The 13,573-nt window shown below is 48.5% G+C and overlaps 8 protein-coding genes across 8 annotated transcripts; 5 read left to right on the forward strand and 3 right to left on the reverse strand.

Annotated features, from left to right (window-relative positions):
• Positions 1-242: 242 nt before the first annotated feature.
• Positions 243-2,399, reverse strand: NUP85 (Nup85p; the record flags this gene model as incomplete). The annotated part of the gene is made up of 1 exon (XM_019126723.1): positions 243-2,399. The coding sequence occupies one exon, from the start codon at positions 2,397-2,399 to the stop codon at positions 243-245; it is 2,157 nt and encodes a 718-aa protein (XP_018982534.1).
• An 814-nt stretch (positions 2,400-3,213) lies between these two features.
• BABINDRAFT_163712 (uncharacterized protein) lies at positions 3,214-4,603 on the forward strand. The gene has a single exon (XM_019130058.1). It carries the CDS (start codon positions 3,431-3,433, stop codon positions 4,547-4,549), a length of 1,119 nt encoding a protein of 372 aa, XP_018982535.1. The 5' UTR covers positions 3,214-3,430; the 3' UTR covers positions 4,550-4,603.
• A 544-nt stretch (positions 4,604-5,147) lies between these two features.
• On the forward strand, positions 5,148-7,010 carry BABINDRAFT_181839 (uncharacterized protein; the record flags this gene model as incomplete). Its single annotated transcript, XM_019131157.1, has 3 exons — positions 5,148-6,538; positions 6,575-6,693; positions 6,989-7,010. Exons 1-3 carry the CDS (start codon positions 5,171-5,173, stop codon positions 7,008-7,010), a joined length of 1,509 nt encoding a protein of 502 aa, XP_018982536.1. The 5' UTR covers positions 5,148-5,170.
• Positions 7,011-7,570: 560 nt separating this feature from the next.
• On the reverse strand, positions 7,571-7,944 carry BABINDRAFT_163714 (uncharacterized protein). The gene has a single exon (XM_019130059.1). The coding sequence runs from the start codon at positions 7,752-7,754 to the stop codon at positions 7,581-7,583; it is 174 nt and encodes a 57-aa protein (XP_018982537.1). The 5' UTR covers positions 7,755-7,944; the 3' UTR covers positions 7,571-7,580.
• Positions 7,945-8,118: 174 nt separating this feature from the next.
• SUL2 (sulfate permease) lies at positions 8,119-10,997 on the forward strand. The gene has a single exon (XM_019130060.1). It carries the CDS (start codon positions 8,471-8,473, stop codon positions 10,919-10,921), a length of 2,451 nt encoding a protein of 816 aa, XP_018982538.1. The 5' UTR covers positions 8,119-8,470; the 3' UTR covers positions 10,922-10,997.
• Positions 10,998-11,070: 73 nt separating this feature from the next.
• BABINDRAFT_163716 (uncharacterized protein) lies at positions 11,071-12,014 on the reverse strand. The gene has a single exon (XM_019130061.1). The coding sequence runs from the start codon at positions 11,897-11,899 to the stop codon at positions 11,132-11,134; it is 768 nt and encodes a 255-aa protein (XP_018982539.1). The 5' UTR covers positions 11,900-12,014; the 3' UTR covers positions 11,071-11,131.
• Positions 12,015-12,604: 590 nt separating this feature from the next.
• On the forward strand, positions 12,605-13,146 carry BABINDRAFT_15704 (chromatin DNA-binding EKC/KEOPS complex subunit; the record flags this gene model as incomplete). The annotated part of the gene is made up of 2 exons (XM_019127290.1): positions 12,605-12,627; positions 12,686-13,146. The coding sequence occupies 2 exons, from the start codon at positions 12,605-12,607 to the stop codon at positions 12,915-12,917; spliced, it is 255 nt and encodes an 84-aa protein (XP_018982540.1). The 3' UTR covers positions 12,918-13,146.
• BABINDRAFT_67726 (uncharacterized protein) lies at positions 12,686-13,146 on the forward strand. The gene has a single exon (XM_019132509.1). The coding sequence runs from the start codon at positions 12,936-12,938 to the stop codon at positions 13,098-13,100; it is 165 nt and encodes a 54-aa protein (XP_018982541.1). The 5' UTR covers positions 12,686-12,935; the 3' UTR covers positions 13,101-13,146.
• Positions 13,147-13,573: the final 427 nt, after the last annotated feature.

Genomic DNA, 13,573 nt, shown 5'->3' on the forward strand with positions numbered 1-13,573 from the left:
TTTCTGACTAAAGGGCGTGCAGGCGAGGTTTAAATAGCTAATCGGTAAAACTAGAGAACTCTTAGGATTATAATCACGTAGGTCAGTGTAGCTGTGTCATTTGTATACACACGCGATAGCATCTCAACCCTTTAGCAGAAACTGGCCACTCCTTCCTAAAACTGCCTTCCAAAGTCATTCTACGGATCCCTGGTTTACTATTACGGCTCAACCTCCACAACATAAACATTACAAGCCTGACATCATACCTCTTCTAAAAACGTGGAGCTGACCTGGGCAGCAATTCTCTTTCGCAAGGTTGTCACCAACTCAGCAACGGTCTGTGGAATCTCCGCTCCATACAGAGACAAGCGGACCCTCCAGTCGTTGTCATCACCCCCGCCTCCGGCCACGGCAATCGTGTACAACGCCTCCGCATCTTCAGCGTCAAGCGTCTTTTCTGTCTCGTAGTTGTCGATGATGAGAATGATCATGATCAATTCGTGAAGGGTCAACAACCTAGCCAACGATTCCAACGTGATGAACGGTAGCAAGTTAGCCACCAACACCGGGGAATACTTTTTTGGCAAGTGCGGAAACTTCAACAAGTTAAAGAGCTTCAAGACCGCCTGTCTTGACGAGTCATTGCTTCTCTGGTTGTAGAACTCCACAAGCACGGCGTATGGTGCGATACACTGCCTGATCACCGGGGGAGCCTCGATCGTATGGGTAACCACATCGTTAATCAGGGCGTCGTTGATCGGGCACCCATCAAGCAACGCTTTTTCAAACACCAACCAACAGTTGTGTTTCACGCTAGACACATCTTTCCCACGGCTGAACATGGTGAGCGACTCAAGCACCCTGCCGGCTCTCAAAGATTTCTGGGCTGCGACGCGGTAGAGCGTTTCGGCCACAGACGTGAGCTCTAGCTTCGCCGCAACCGAAAGCGCCCATTCTAAGTCATCGTTTGTCTGGATATCAAAGCCGCAAAGGTAGTTCGCAATGGTGGAGCGCGAAAGAGAGGTACCAAGGTGAGATAAAATCCCTACACCCATTGCAACAAGAGCTTGATTGCCGGATTCCAAGCATGTTAAGGCATGGTCGGTCAAGAAGTACCCCGAAATGTCGTCTAGGTTGGATGTATGGGTGTTGGAGTGTTCTTTATATTGGTCTAGAAAACCCTTGGCTTCGAATAGTCTGGAGACGTACGCGACGGTCGGCTTGTCCAACACCTCGATGGATCGTAATACTTTGAGGAAGTTACCCTCGATGACATCGATGCAAGTACGTTCCCAGGCGCCGGAGCCAGAACTGGATACCGGTGGGGGGTGGGCGGTGGTGGCGAGCTTGAGTATTTTGGCCATTAGCTCACTATCCTGGCCGGTTTCTCTGATCCCGAAACTCAGCAACGCCGCAAACGCTTCGTACCAGGAGTCGCAGGAGTTAAGAAGCGTTTCTCTCAGTCCGGTGATGATCGAGAGGATCTGGTACACCTTCTTTATGGTCAAGTTTTCGCCTGTGGACTCGGAAAAGAACTCGCCGTGGGTCAAGTTATCCTTCAATTCTCTGGCCTGCTGTTTCCACTCCCCAAACTGGTCCTTGAGCACCATTTCGTTGTATGACCCAAAAATCGCCGCCATATCCGCGAGTACGAGGTCTAGCTGGGACTCTGAGTCGCCGGTGGTGTAATTGGACTGCTCTAAGGCGTTTTTGGCTTCATTGAACAACCCTCGGGTAACCAACTTCACGATCAATGCCCAGAAATCGCCGTGCTGGAACGGTACTGCAGATTCCATGATATCCCGCGCAAACTCTAGGTCCGGCTCTCCGTCTGCCATATTGATCCACTCGAACAACTGTTGACAGCGGTCGTTCTCGTTGGTTATGAAGTATACCGCGTTGAGACACTTGAGGATGTTTAGTAACTCGTAGAGCCTGTCATCATCGCTCTGATCGATCAATCGCGACAACTCCTCCGTTATGTAGTTGAGCGCGTTGTTCAAGTTTCTGGTTTCCTGGGTGTTGGACTGCGACACCAACCCAATCAGCGGCACGCGGTACTTGGAGGCGTCGCCGAGAAACTCAAAGTTTTTGTACAATTGGGCGAGGTAGTTGTGGTACTGCGGCGAGTCCTCAATGCCAGGGAGGCTGAACTCATACAACCGAACCTCCTGGGGGTGAATGGCACTTCTGGCAGACTCATACATCATACCCGTGTTGTTGTTTGGATTGAGCTGGAACTGCAATATGGTGGCTTTGTCGTGTAGCGGCCCGTTGCTGAAGCGCTCAATGGGCAAGCTGGTGCCCGAATCGGTCTCGGAGTCTGACTCGCTGTCAGCGTCTATCAATTCCGGGATGTCAAGCATCTGGAGATCATCATCCTTGTCTTGACCATTGTCACCAGTAGAGAATTTCATCGATAAGGGTTTCCCAAACGTGTAAGGTTAAAGGGTAGCAAGTGGAGTCCGTGGAGCAAGTTGGTAAGGTGTTTGGATTTTTTGTACCCATTTTTTCGATCTGGTTAGGCGCCCGGAGTCGGTGCAGGATAGAAAGGTAGCCAAGAGGCTAGAGATAATTTTGGTAGAAACTCGTGGGAGGACTGTTGCTTCTATCCGGACATGCCAAATCCATTTCCTGAGAGAATGTACCTATAGCCAACTCGTACTATATCTGGATAGGTTTATCGACCGCGAAATCATCCTGGCGATGTGAGGCAGAACATGAAATTTTATCGGTAATTGCTGAGATACAATCTGGCCCTATATACATATCTTATGTCACTTATTCAAAAAACTTTTTTAATGTATAACATTCATATGTGTTTGGAATCAATAGTAGGTATTTTCATCGCTTACTGTCAGGATATATTTTATACATACTCAGAATTTAAGTATTTATATAAAAAGCGCAAAAACATCGTGAAATTTATTTATGGTATGTATCTGGATAATAATACAATCATTATTTTGGAAATTTTATAGTTGTAAATTCAAGGAACTATCTCTACAGACATGTTAGATTGAGTAGGTCTTGGGAGCGATAGGGCACCCATCTAAAACGTATCATGACGCCCCATTTTACTCAAAGAGGCAATTCTCAGATGAAGCAATATGCAAGACCATGATGAGGCTGCGTGCGGCGCATATGCGACCGATGAGGCTCCATCAGCGTAAATAGCCAGGGAACTTCAGAATGAAACACTGCTGAAGCAACCTAAAGTCGACAATATAGGTGAATTCGTGGTTGTCTTGAACACCGGGGTATTACTTCAACCGGGGGAGGATGGAATGAGGTTTTCTTGAGGCTCCAACCCCTCCGTGTACACCTTTGCACAATTGAGTATCTGACACCTCACCTAAAACACTAACCCGGGCCGAATTCAGCCCTTATAGATATAAAATGAGCAAAAATTTCCAGACAAATTCATACAAGATTTGTACCCTATATTATGGCTGCCATCCATCCAGTGCCCAACAACATGCCGACCCCACACTCCAAAGCCCACCGGAAGATCACCTTCAACATCTCGAATCAGTTCCTGGTCCAGCGAATTATTGGTGAGGGAGCTTACGGGATTGTGTGCTTGGCCAATTACAAGCCCACAAATACAAAAGTAGCCATTAAGAAAGTGGAGCCCTTCGAACGACACTTGTTCTGCCTTCGAACCCTTCGCGAGATTATGCTTTTGAAAAAGTTTAGAAAACACGAAAATATCGTGTCACTATACGACATACAAAAACCTCAGTCGTACCAACAATTTACCGAGGTCTATCTCGTTCAAGAGTATATGCAAACAGATATGCACCAGGCTATCCAAACGCAAACCCTCACGGACGACCATATCCAGTACTTTATCTACCAAAGCTTGCGGGGCTTGAAGTACATCCACTCGGCTGGAGTCATTCACAGAGACTTAAAGCCATCCAATTTGCTATTGAACTCTAATTGTGATCTAAAGATCTGTGACTTTGGCTTGGCCAGGTTCGAGCAGAGCCTGCATCAGCAGGACCCCGATGAGAGGATCAACATGATGACCGAATATGTGGCCACAAGGTGGTACCGTGCCCCCGAGATTATGTTATCCTCATCACAGTACACCACCGCGATTGATATCTGGTCCATGGGCTGCATCTTGGCGGAATTATTCATGGCCGCGCCGCTTTTCCCGGGTAAAGACTACCGACATCAGTTGTTGCTCATCTTTGAGTTATTGGGAACGCCCAGTAGTGACGATATGTTGAGTGTAAGGTCTAAGCGGGCGAGGGAGTATATTAGAACCTTGCCACAGTTTCCCAGGGTGAACTTGCGCGCCAAGTTTAGTTTTGCAAATCCGTTGGGGTTGGATTTGTTGGAGAAGTTGCTCATCTTTGACCCGACGAAACGAATTAAGGTGACAGAGGCTCTAGAACACCCCTATTTGGCCGCCTACCATGACTCCAATGACGAACCTACCTGTGAGGTTGCTGACCAGGCCCAATTTCTGTTTGATAACCACAAGGACCAATTGACATGCTACGAGTTGAAACAGATGCTCTACAAAGAGGTGCTCAGCTACCGGTTTCATTAGAATGCGTAATGGCCAATTCAAAGCCTATAAACATATAGTATAATTCTAGACTTGTTTACAGTTATAGACCTGAGAGCATAAAGTAATGCGGGTTCTACCCTACATATAGCTAACATTAAATGGTTTCTCTACGGAAACAAAACCCAAAACTTTGCCGGCGACAGCCCCTGTGCAAACCTCTCCGGTTGTGTGTATCAAAAAGGGACCGTTTCCAACCTTCGCCATTTTCTCTCCAGTCTTTACTCTTCAAACACCCGATCTTGATAAAACTGGTATTCCAACACGTATTACTATTAACCGATTAATACCCAAAGCATGAATCCTCTTTGGCACTTTACCAGTATTTTTTTTTTTGAGTAGATTCCCCAAGACAGATCGTACGATGCATTTTCCGGGGTTTGCCACACGATTCGCCACGGTCTTGCTTAATGTATGGAAGGGCTTGTGTCATGCGCCACTGACTCGTAGTGACGCTGACGCATGCACGCGTAATTTTCACTCCGCGTAAATCCCAGCCCGCAAATTTTTACCTCAACTCTTCCACCCGTTACCCTATTTTACAAACCTTCTCAGGGTAACTCTTTCTCAGGGTAACACTTCTGGGTACCCCACACACATTCCATGCAACCACACGACGACAACCAAGAACTCGGCGCCCAGGCCTTACTACAACTCCTGGACCTAAAAAAGGACGAGGAGCTTTTAAAGGACGGGCTTGATCTCATCCAACAACACAATGAGTACTCGGATCCTGATAAGATCAACGAGGTAGAGGCGGCCGTGTTGAGATACGTGGGCGGCACGCTCGACGATGCGCCCGACGACAAAAAGCGCAAGTTGTTCAGCGACGAGCTCGCGAACATTAATTTTCAGCAGTGGACCGGGTTCCTCGAGGACGAGTTTGCCTTTCCAGGCAAGCGCCAAAAGAAAAAGAAGGACAATGTGGACCCTGAGCTTGCGCAGATGGGCGCAGAGCACGAGATCCGCGCGGAGGCCGAGGGCGAGATGGGCACCGCGTCGGAACACGAGCAATTGGTACAGGCCGCGATCATGGATGCGCGCGAGCTTGCAAGCCAGTTGGGACCGTTGGACGAGTTCGGCTACCGTGGGCTCGCGGGCGGCGAGGCCGCGCAGCAGTTGCAGCAGTTGCAGCAGCACGCAGCGCAGGCGATTGCGGCAGCAGACGGGCCTGCTCCCACTTCCAGCTTGAACACAGGGATGCACGCGAATGCACACCCCGAGGTGGCGGCGTTGGTGGCCGCTGCGGCCGCGCGCGCGTCAAACTGGGTGACCGCGCCCGCGCACGGCAAGCTGTTTTCGCCAGAGGAGATTGAGGCACTCGACCGCTTCATCGGCGCGTACTGTGAGATCAACAAGATGACGCGGCGCGATATCTGCGAGCGTGTGTGGTGCAACGAGCGCAAGAAGGACGACTTCTGGGAGGCGCTCCAGAAGGTACTCCCACATCGGTCGCGCGCATCCGTGTATAAACACGTGCGCCGGCTGTACCACATCTTTGACGTACGCGGCAAGTGGACCGCCGCGGAGGATTCGGAGTTGGGGCGCCTCGCGGCCGAGAAGGACGGCCAATGGAAGGCCATCGGGCAGATCATGGGCCGCATGCCGGAGGACTGTCGTGACCGCTGGCGTAACTACGTCAAGTGCGGCTCGAACCGGTCGTCCAACAAGTGGTCCGAGGCCGAAGAAGAGAAGTTGCGCGCAATCGTGGCAGAGATTTTGGGCGAGGCCGCGGAGCTGCAGCAGAGCGCCATCAACTGGACGATTGTCAGCGAGCGTATGGGAGGAATCCGCTCGCGCATCCAGTGTCGTTACAAGTGGAACAAGTTGCTCAAGCGCGAGGCCACGTCGCGCGCGGCGCAGATTGACATCAGCGACCGGATCTGGCTCGTGGGGCGCATCAAGGACTTGGGCTACACCACCGTTACGCAGATCGACTGGCACTTGCTAGCGACGTTGTACGCGCGCGCGGTCACGAACGCGACTGCGGGTCACGCTGGCGGCGAGTACTGGCAAGGCTCTGATTTCAAGATCTGCTTCGAGCGCATGCGTGGTACCATCCGCGACTTTAAGAAGAAGAAGATGGACGATGTGTGCTCGTTACTTTTGCTAGACTTGATGAACGAGTCTGAGAGGAAACACGAAGAGCCACAGGAGCCGGCGGCAGAGCCAGAACAGGAATCGGAGGAGCTTATTACGCATACGATCCAGCCGACCGAGCAGATGGAGATGAAACAGGAGCAGGACATGGGGACGGACGAGTATTCGTTGTGGCGGTAGGAGCCAGCAAAGTGTAGCTTAACTGTAAGCTAGTTAGTATTAATTGGTTCCCCATTGTGAGCGCTGTCAAAACGTATGTTACTGTATCTGTCATAAAATATACGCTTTAATTTATGTGAATAGTAAATCTGAAGTGTTTAGTGGTCACGGAGTAAGGATCTAACCCTATATAAGGAGGTCGATCCCTCTCTCCCATATACTACTAGAGTAGATATCCTACCCATCGGGTAGAGGTATACCACAAAATCTGTAGTCGGTTCAATTTGTACGGTTCCCAAAAGGCTGTGAAACGCTATCATACTATTTGGAAATAATCGCTATTTCATGAATATAAAGTGAGGCTTGAAATCCGTGTGACCTCTACCCACGGAAGCCCATAGCAAACAGAGAGTAGGTAGGAAGGAGTCGCGCGAGAACGGTAATCTTGGATACAAAGCCTCCTTGATCTACTATGGTGACCCCGCATCCATCAATTGACTCAAAAATAAAGTATTACCTTGCATTTCTATCTTTCTGTTAAACCGAAAAGATGAGGGGTAGAGTGAGTGATCTAGTGACTCTATAAATTAGTGCTAATCCGATTAGCACGTGCACAATTCCCAGGCATTACTAAATCTTTTATGTACAGGCCTGGCCGCCGAAAGATGGTATTTACCGTACGTCAAATCGTATATTTTACGCCAATGGTCGTAAATTACTGCCTATACGATCACACGGCAGAAAGTTTCTCGTACTAGTAACCGTAGTCTGGTTGGCACTTTAAACCATGGTAGGTCACGGAATGCAAAGCTGGCTTCGTACGACGGAGAGCAGCTGAAGTCAAGTGTTTTGTGATTTCGGCGGTCCATGCACAATCTAAAACCCCGGACACTACAGCTGAATCACGGGAACCACGCCGACTTGACATAAAAATCGACTGCAGAAAGCATATCTCCCTCAAAGGATTGAAAGTTCCACGTGGTAGCATCCTCACCTCCGGTGCTTATCTCAATGTGCCCGATAACGGAGAAAGAAAGACTTCTCAATGGCCCAATGTCACGTGCAATGAGGCAAGCATTTTGTCACGTGAAGTGGCACAACGAGCGAGAGGTCGTGCGGTGTGCGGCTTGTAATGTAAGGGTACGCCACGCACTTGGTGGCTAAAGCTGCATATTAGCTTTTAATCTCGCAGTGCAGATTACTGTGGCATTGATGGTGGAATCGCTGCCCAGCATATGCACGATTGCGTCCACAGTTTTAGTAGCTCTTCGGTGTCGTGATGACTAAGGTCTGAATCGTGTCTCTATATATATTCCAGCTGGAGTTGCAATTTTATCTCTTGTTTCGCCATTTTTCATCCAGATTCCTCACTGTGGCTCCGCAGATTATCTCTTCGCCACAAGTCTAGACCGCCGCTGCCCTGACTTAACGTCCGAATTACGCCACACCCCAAACCCCGTGTCTCTCTGCTAATTATCTTAGTTAAAGCCGCTAACTACTCATTACAGTCACAGCCTTACTCGCTAAACACTGTGTCAAGCGTCGGAGTCACTTTTTTTCACTTGCATAGATCCACACCGGTATATATATATATATCTTTGCTTCGCTCTGCATTTACGGAACAAACATCTCGCCACACGCAACATGTCCGAAATCTACTCAGACGTCCACAGCGTGGACGGCTTGCACTATGAAGATATCATTGAACTGCATCCGGAACAGGTGGTGATCTCCAGCTACGACGAACCGCTTGTGGGGGTTAAAGACTTCTATGAAGATCATTTCAATGACCCCGTGCAAAAGGTCAAAGACTACTTTATCTCGCTCTTTCCCATCGCCAAATGGATTCTTCACTACAACAGACAGTGGTTATACGGTGACTTGATTGCCGGGATCACTGTTGGCTGTGTGCTCGTGCCGCAGTCCATGTCGTACGCCCAGGTTGCCGGGTTGGAGGCCCAGTACGGGTTGTACTCCTCGTTCGTCGGTGTCTTTATCTACTGTTTCTTTGCCACCTCTAAGGATGTGTCGATCGGGCCAGTTGCCGTCATGTCGTTGCAGGTTTCTAGAGTTATTTCGCACGTTCAGTCCACCGATCCTAGCATTCCTGCGCCGGTCATTGCTACTGTTCTTAGTTTGATTTGTGGTGGTGTTGCCGCCGGTATCGGGTTTTTACGCCTTGGGTTCATCCTCGAATTCATCTCCATGCCCGCAGTCTTGGGTTTTATGACCGGTTCGGCCTTCAACATCATCACCGGCCAGGTTCCAGCCTTGATGGGCTACGGGACCTTGGTCAACACCAGAGCCGCCACCTACTTGATAGTGGTTAACACCTTGAAGAACTTGAAGCACACGAAGCTCGATGCCGTGTTTGGGTTGATTCCGCTCGCCCTTCTTTACTTCTGGAGGTGGTCCACCGACTGGGCGGGCGTCCGGTTTCCAAAGTACCGCAGGGTTTTCTTCTACCTTAACGTGATCAGAAATGCCATTGTCATTGTTGTTTTCACCGCCATTTCCTTCGGGATTGTGCATAATCACCGTTCGGCCAAGGAAAGACCGATTGCGGTCATCGGCACCGTGCCCTCCGGGTTGAAACACGTCGGGAAGATGGTGTTGCCAGACGGGATTGTGCCTAAAATGGCGAACGAGTTGCCCGTTTCCATCATTGTCTTGCTCTTGGAACACATTGCCATCTCCAAGTCTTTCGGAAGAATCAACGATTACACCATCAACCCTGACCAGGAAGTCATCGCCATCGGTGTCACCAACTTAATCGGTACCTTCTTCAACGCGTACCCGGCCACCGGGTCTTTCTCCAGATCGGCGTTGAAATCTAAGTGTGGTGTCAGAACACCGTTTGCCGGTATTTTCACGGGCGCGGTTGTGCTTTTGGCTCTTTACTCGTTCACCGACGCGTTCTTCTACATCCCTAAGGCTACCTTGTCGGCCATTATCATTCACGCAGTTTCCGATTTGATGAGCAACTACCAGACCACCTGGCAGTTCTGGAAGGTCGCGCCTATTGACGGTGGGATCTTTATCATTGCAGTGATCCTCACCGTGTTTGTCTCCATCGAGGGTGGTATTTACTTTGCGATGTGTGCGTCTTGTGCTGTTTTATTGTTCAGAATTGCCAAGCCAAGAGGCGAGTTTTTGGGCAGAGTCAGAATCGCCGAGGTTGTGGATGCGGTTATTGACCAACCTCCTACCGAGGTTGCCGCTTCCTCCAACGAATCTGACAGTGTCGACTCTATTGACAAGCAGATTACCAAGATCAAGGGCAAGGAAAAGGGAGTGGATGCTAGCTCCTTGCTGCACCCGCATACCTCCATCAACTCGTTGCCACCGAGTGTCAAGTTCCACACCAGATGGTTGCCTTTCACCCAGAGAAACGTCAACAACCAGCTCAACATTATCCCTCCACCGCCAGGTGTTCTTGTCTTTAAGCCACTTGAGTCGTTCAGCTACCCTAACGCCTCTCGCCAGATCGACGCAGTTACTCGCGAGTTGAAATCCACCACCAGAAGAGGTAAGCCGTACTCCGCTAGTTCTGCGGGCGATAGACCGTGGAACGACCCAGCTCCGCTTGACTTTTCGTGGTTGCCATTCTCCAAGTTCAAGAAGAAGACCGCCGAGGAACATTTGCAAGCAGATTACGAAGCTGCCTTGGCCGACACTAGACCGCTCTTGCGTATAATACACTTTGACTTTTCGGCCGTTACCCAGATCGATGCTACTGGTTTACAGGCGCTTGTGGACTTGAAGAAACTTGCTGATAGATACGCTGACAGAGACGTGGAGTTTCACTTTTCTGGGATCTTGTCTCCGTGGATCAGACGCGGTTTGGTCCACTCTGGGTTCGGTTCTGCCGATGCCGTACTTCCGAGCGGGGGTCACGGTGGTGCTGATGTTGCGAAACGCTCCGATGAGAACAACTCCGTGAGGGAGCACAACTACTTCAATATTGGTACTGAGTATGTCGAGTCCCGTGGCAATGCCGTGAGTGACGACGAAGCTTTGTTGGCCTACGTTGCAGTTACCGCCACCAGCACTCCATTCTTCCATTTGGACATTCCGTCGTATGAGAATCTCTAGGTTTGGAAAAGCTGGCTTTTCTGTTTTGTTTGTTTCGTTGTTGCTTATTTTTACTCTCTAGCACTATTAACTGGTTATAATGTATTAATTGTTAAGAATATACTTGTAGTTTGTGATTTCAAGTGATTAGTATATCATGTGTCACATGGGGGAATATTCATAAGGAATAACTTTGAATCCGGCTGCAAAGGCGTTATGCCGCAAGCCCGGCTATACGGGGCAGAGCTGCAGTCTTTTGGTATATGGATACTCATCAAAATCGGTGTCGGAGACTGGCCGTTTCCGGGAGGGCTTGAACTTCGAACCACCGTCAAGGGGAGAAATCGTGCCCCCAAGCGCCGCTTCCGCCTCAAACTGTTTCCTGGAGAGATTCTCGTCCACAGCGTTCAGTTGCAATCGGTAGGGCGGGTGCTTAAAGTCATGACCAAACATTAATACCCATCCCATGCTCCTGCAAAATTTCTCCACATCCGTCTCAAAGGTTTCCAACATGGTGTCAATCTTATCTAGGATGTTGTCAATCGGCAACACAGAGCTCAACTGAGGAAAGTGGCGTGTCAAATTGCACACTTCCTCATCGCGGGGCCAGTACGATTCCGTGTTTAATTTATCAATAAACACACTATCCCGCACATCTCCCGAAGGTTGAAAGACAGTTTTGAAGTAGTTGAGCGCTGACACGATCGATACTAACGTTTCATTATTAGAAAGAATGAATCGATCGCCAGTGTTGAGAATTCCCGACAAGTACCAGTCCGGTGACCGGAGCAACACGTCTCGCTGTAAAAACATTCTGGAGACATCTGGGGAGCTGGATGAGAGGGCTGACTTGTAGTGGAGCAAGCAAGACAAGTAATCCTTAACCAATTGATTAATGTGTGTCTGGGAGTACTTTCCGCAGGCGCTGGATTTCAAATAAAATAGCTCGATAGACCAGCTGGAGGGATGCCATCCCGAAAAGGTGTATGGGAGATCCATCGAGAGAATCTGGTCCAACAGACTTGTGGAGGGTGCGTATTGATGTAGCAATATTTGTAGCTTGGGATTCAGTAGCTAAATGGAAGGTAATTCTTCAATCCAGTCAAGATAGCGAGGTTTTGCGTACTATATTGTATTTGGCACGTAGCTGAAGCCTTCAAAGCCTCTGAAATGGCTATCCCACGAGTTGACTGACTGCACATCGAATCTGTACTGAGCTACATGTGGGACGTTCCACAAAGAGCAGCGCATATGCACTATGCGCGTCGGTACACCATATCCGTTATAGGGCCGTTTAGGCTGACTCACTAATTCACTGTCAGTGTTACGGAACCTGGTTGGCATGATGAAATATAAACCTCTATGCCAAATGTTTTGGGCAAGACCGTTCCTAGTTTATAAGTTGAGCTAAGAGTAGGGTTGACGCTTCGGTAGTATGTATTTTGGAGCCGTTCAAGCCCGACCCATTTTCTCGCTTTCCATAAAATTTACCTGCCCCTTTTGTTTTATTATATCTAACGTTGGATCCACCTCTCCAAATGTCATATATACCATAATATCTATTTACCTGACATAAGTGACCGTTTCTCAGTATGGATGAGTGCTTGACCTGCACCCTGTAAAACAAATCTTTCCTAAAAAAAAAGAGACCCAAGTTTGTTGCTGTTCACTTTTTTGTTAGAGCGTCTCTAGCCAAACCCTGTCATGGCTTCTTTAGACTACATTTTGTAAGTCCAACCCATAAATCCGTCAAGTCTTGTTCCAATACTAACCCCCCGGTTATAGCCAGTTAGATGTCCCGTTCATCACTACCAGACAGGCCACCATTGCTTTAAACACCTTGTCGCCAGATCCGATCTTGAAACCAAATGAGATTACGGTTGAATACAGCACGAAAGACACGCAGCTATCAATTGTGTTCAAGGGTCTCAGCGATAGGGTTATCCGAGTCGCCATCAGTAACGTGATTGAGAACTTGAAGACCATCGTGGAATGCATGGAGGAGTTCGACAACTAAGCCGTATTACCAGTGAACATGGCTCTAAAATACTTGAAGAGCACGGGGATACCAGCAGAGTGGTTAGTTTCACCAAGTTATACCAGTTTTCGATGCTGTGGCAGACGACTTAATGTTAGGGACACCAGGACGAAAGCATCGTTCCAATCTGTCGAGCCTACTCGGAGTTATGTAAATACATGATCTTTCTTTGCATCAAATACATGAAATTTTGATTTATGGAACCAAGGAACATCTAAATAGATGTCTGTGGCCTTGTATCTATCTGGTGCTTTGACTCAGATGGAAGTGTAGCAAGCATACCCCCAGAATTGAAAGCTTTTCTGTAAGTGATTTTAGATTAGCTGTAAATACGCTATCGTTTCCCAAAGTATTTATAAGCTGAATACGATATCGTTCCCCAGAGTATTCGCAGACTAAATTTACAGTTGTTGTCTCCGAACTGGCATTGGGCTTGTAGAGGAATTACCTGACCCAGCAAACCTTTAACTTCACGTATAATTACTCGTATATTGCCAGTAATATAAATTTTGTACCAATTCCAACCCATACCTCTCCCAGGGCTACAATTTCTAGCGAGGCTAATGCGATTACTCAGCCATTATAGAACGTAATCTCCAAGATTTATTAAATTCAATACGAAAATCAGAATACTA

Source organism: Babjeviella inositovora (assembly GCF_001661335.1).
Source record: "Babjeviella inositovora NRRL Y-12698 unplaced genomic scaffold BABINscaffold_17, whole genome shotgun sequence".
Classification (NCBI taxonomy): domain Eukaryota; kingdom Fungi; phylum Ascomycota; class Pichiomycetes; order Serinales; genus Babjeviella; species Babjeviella inositovora.

Excerpts from the sequence above, each read along its gene's own strand:
- BABINDRAFT_163712 (XM_019130058.1), top strand. The coding sequence starts at position 3,431 with ATGGCTGCCATCCATCCAGTGCCCAACAACATGCCGACCCCACACTCC.
- BABINDRAFT_163714 (XM_019130059.1), bottom strand. The coding sequence starts at position 7,754 with ATGTCAAGTCGGCGTGGTTCCCGTGATTCAGCTGTAGTGTCCGGGGTT.
- SUL2 (XM_019130060.1), top strand. The coding sequence starts at position 8,471 with ATGTCCGAAATCTACTCAGACGTCCACAGCGTGGACGGCTTGCACTAT.
- BABINDRAFT_163716 (XM_019130061.1), bottom strand. The coding sequence starts at position 11,899 with ATGGATCTCCCATACACCTTTTCGGGATGGCATCCCTCCAGCTGGTCT.
- BABINDRAFT_67726 (XM_019132509.1), top strand. The coding sequence starts at position 12,936 with ATGGCTCTAAAATACTTGAAGAGCACGGGGATACCAGCAGAGTGGTTA.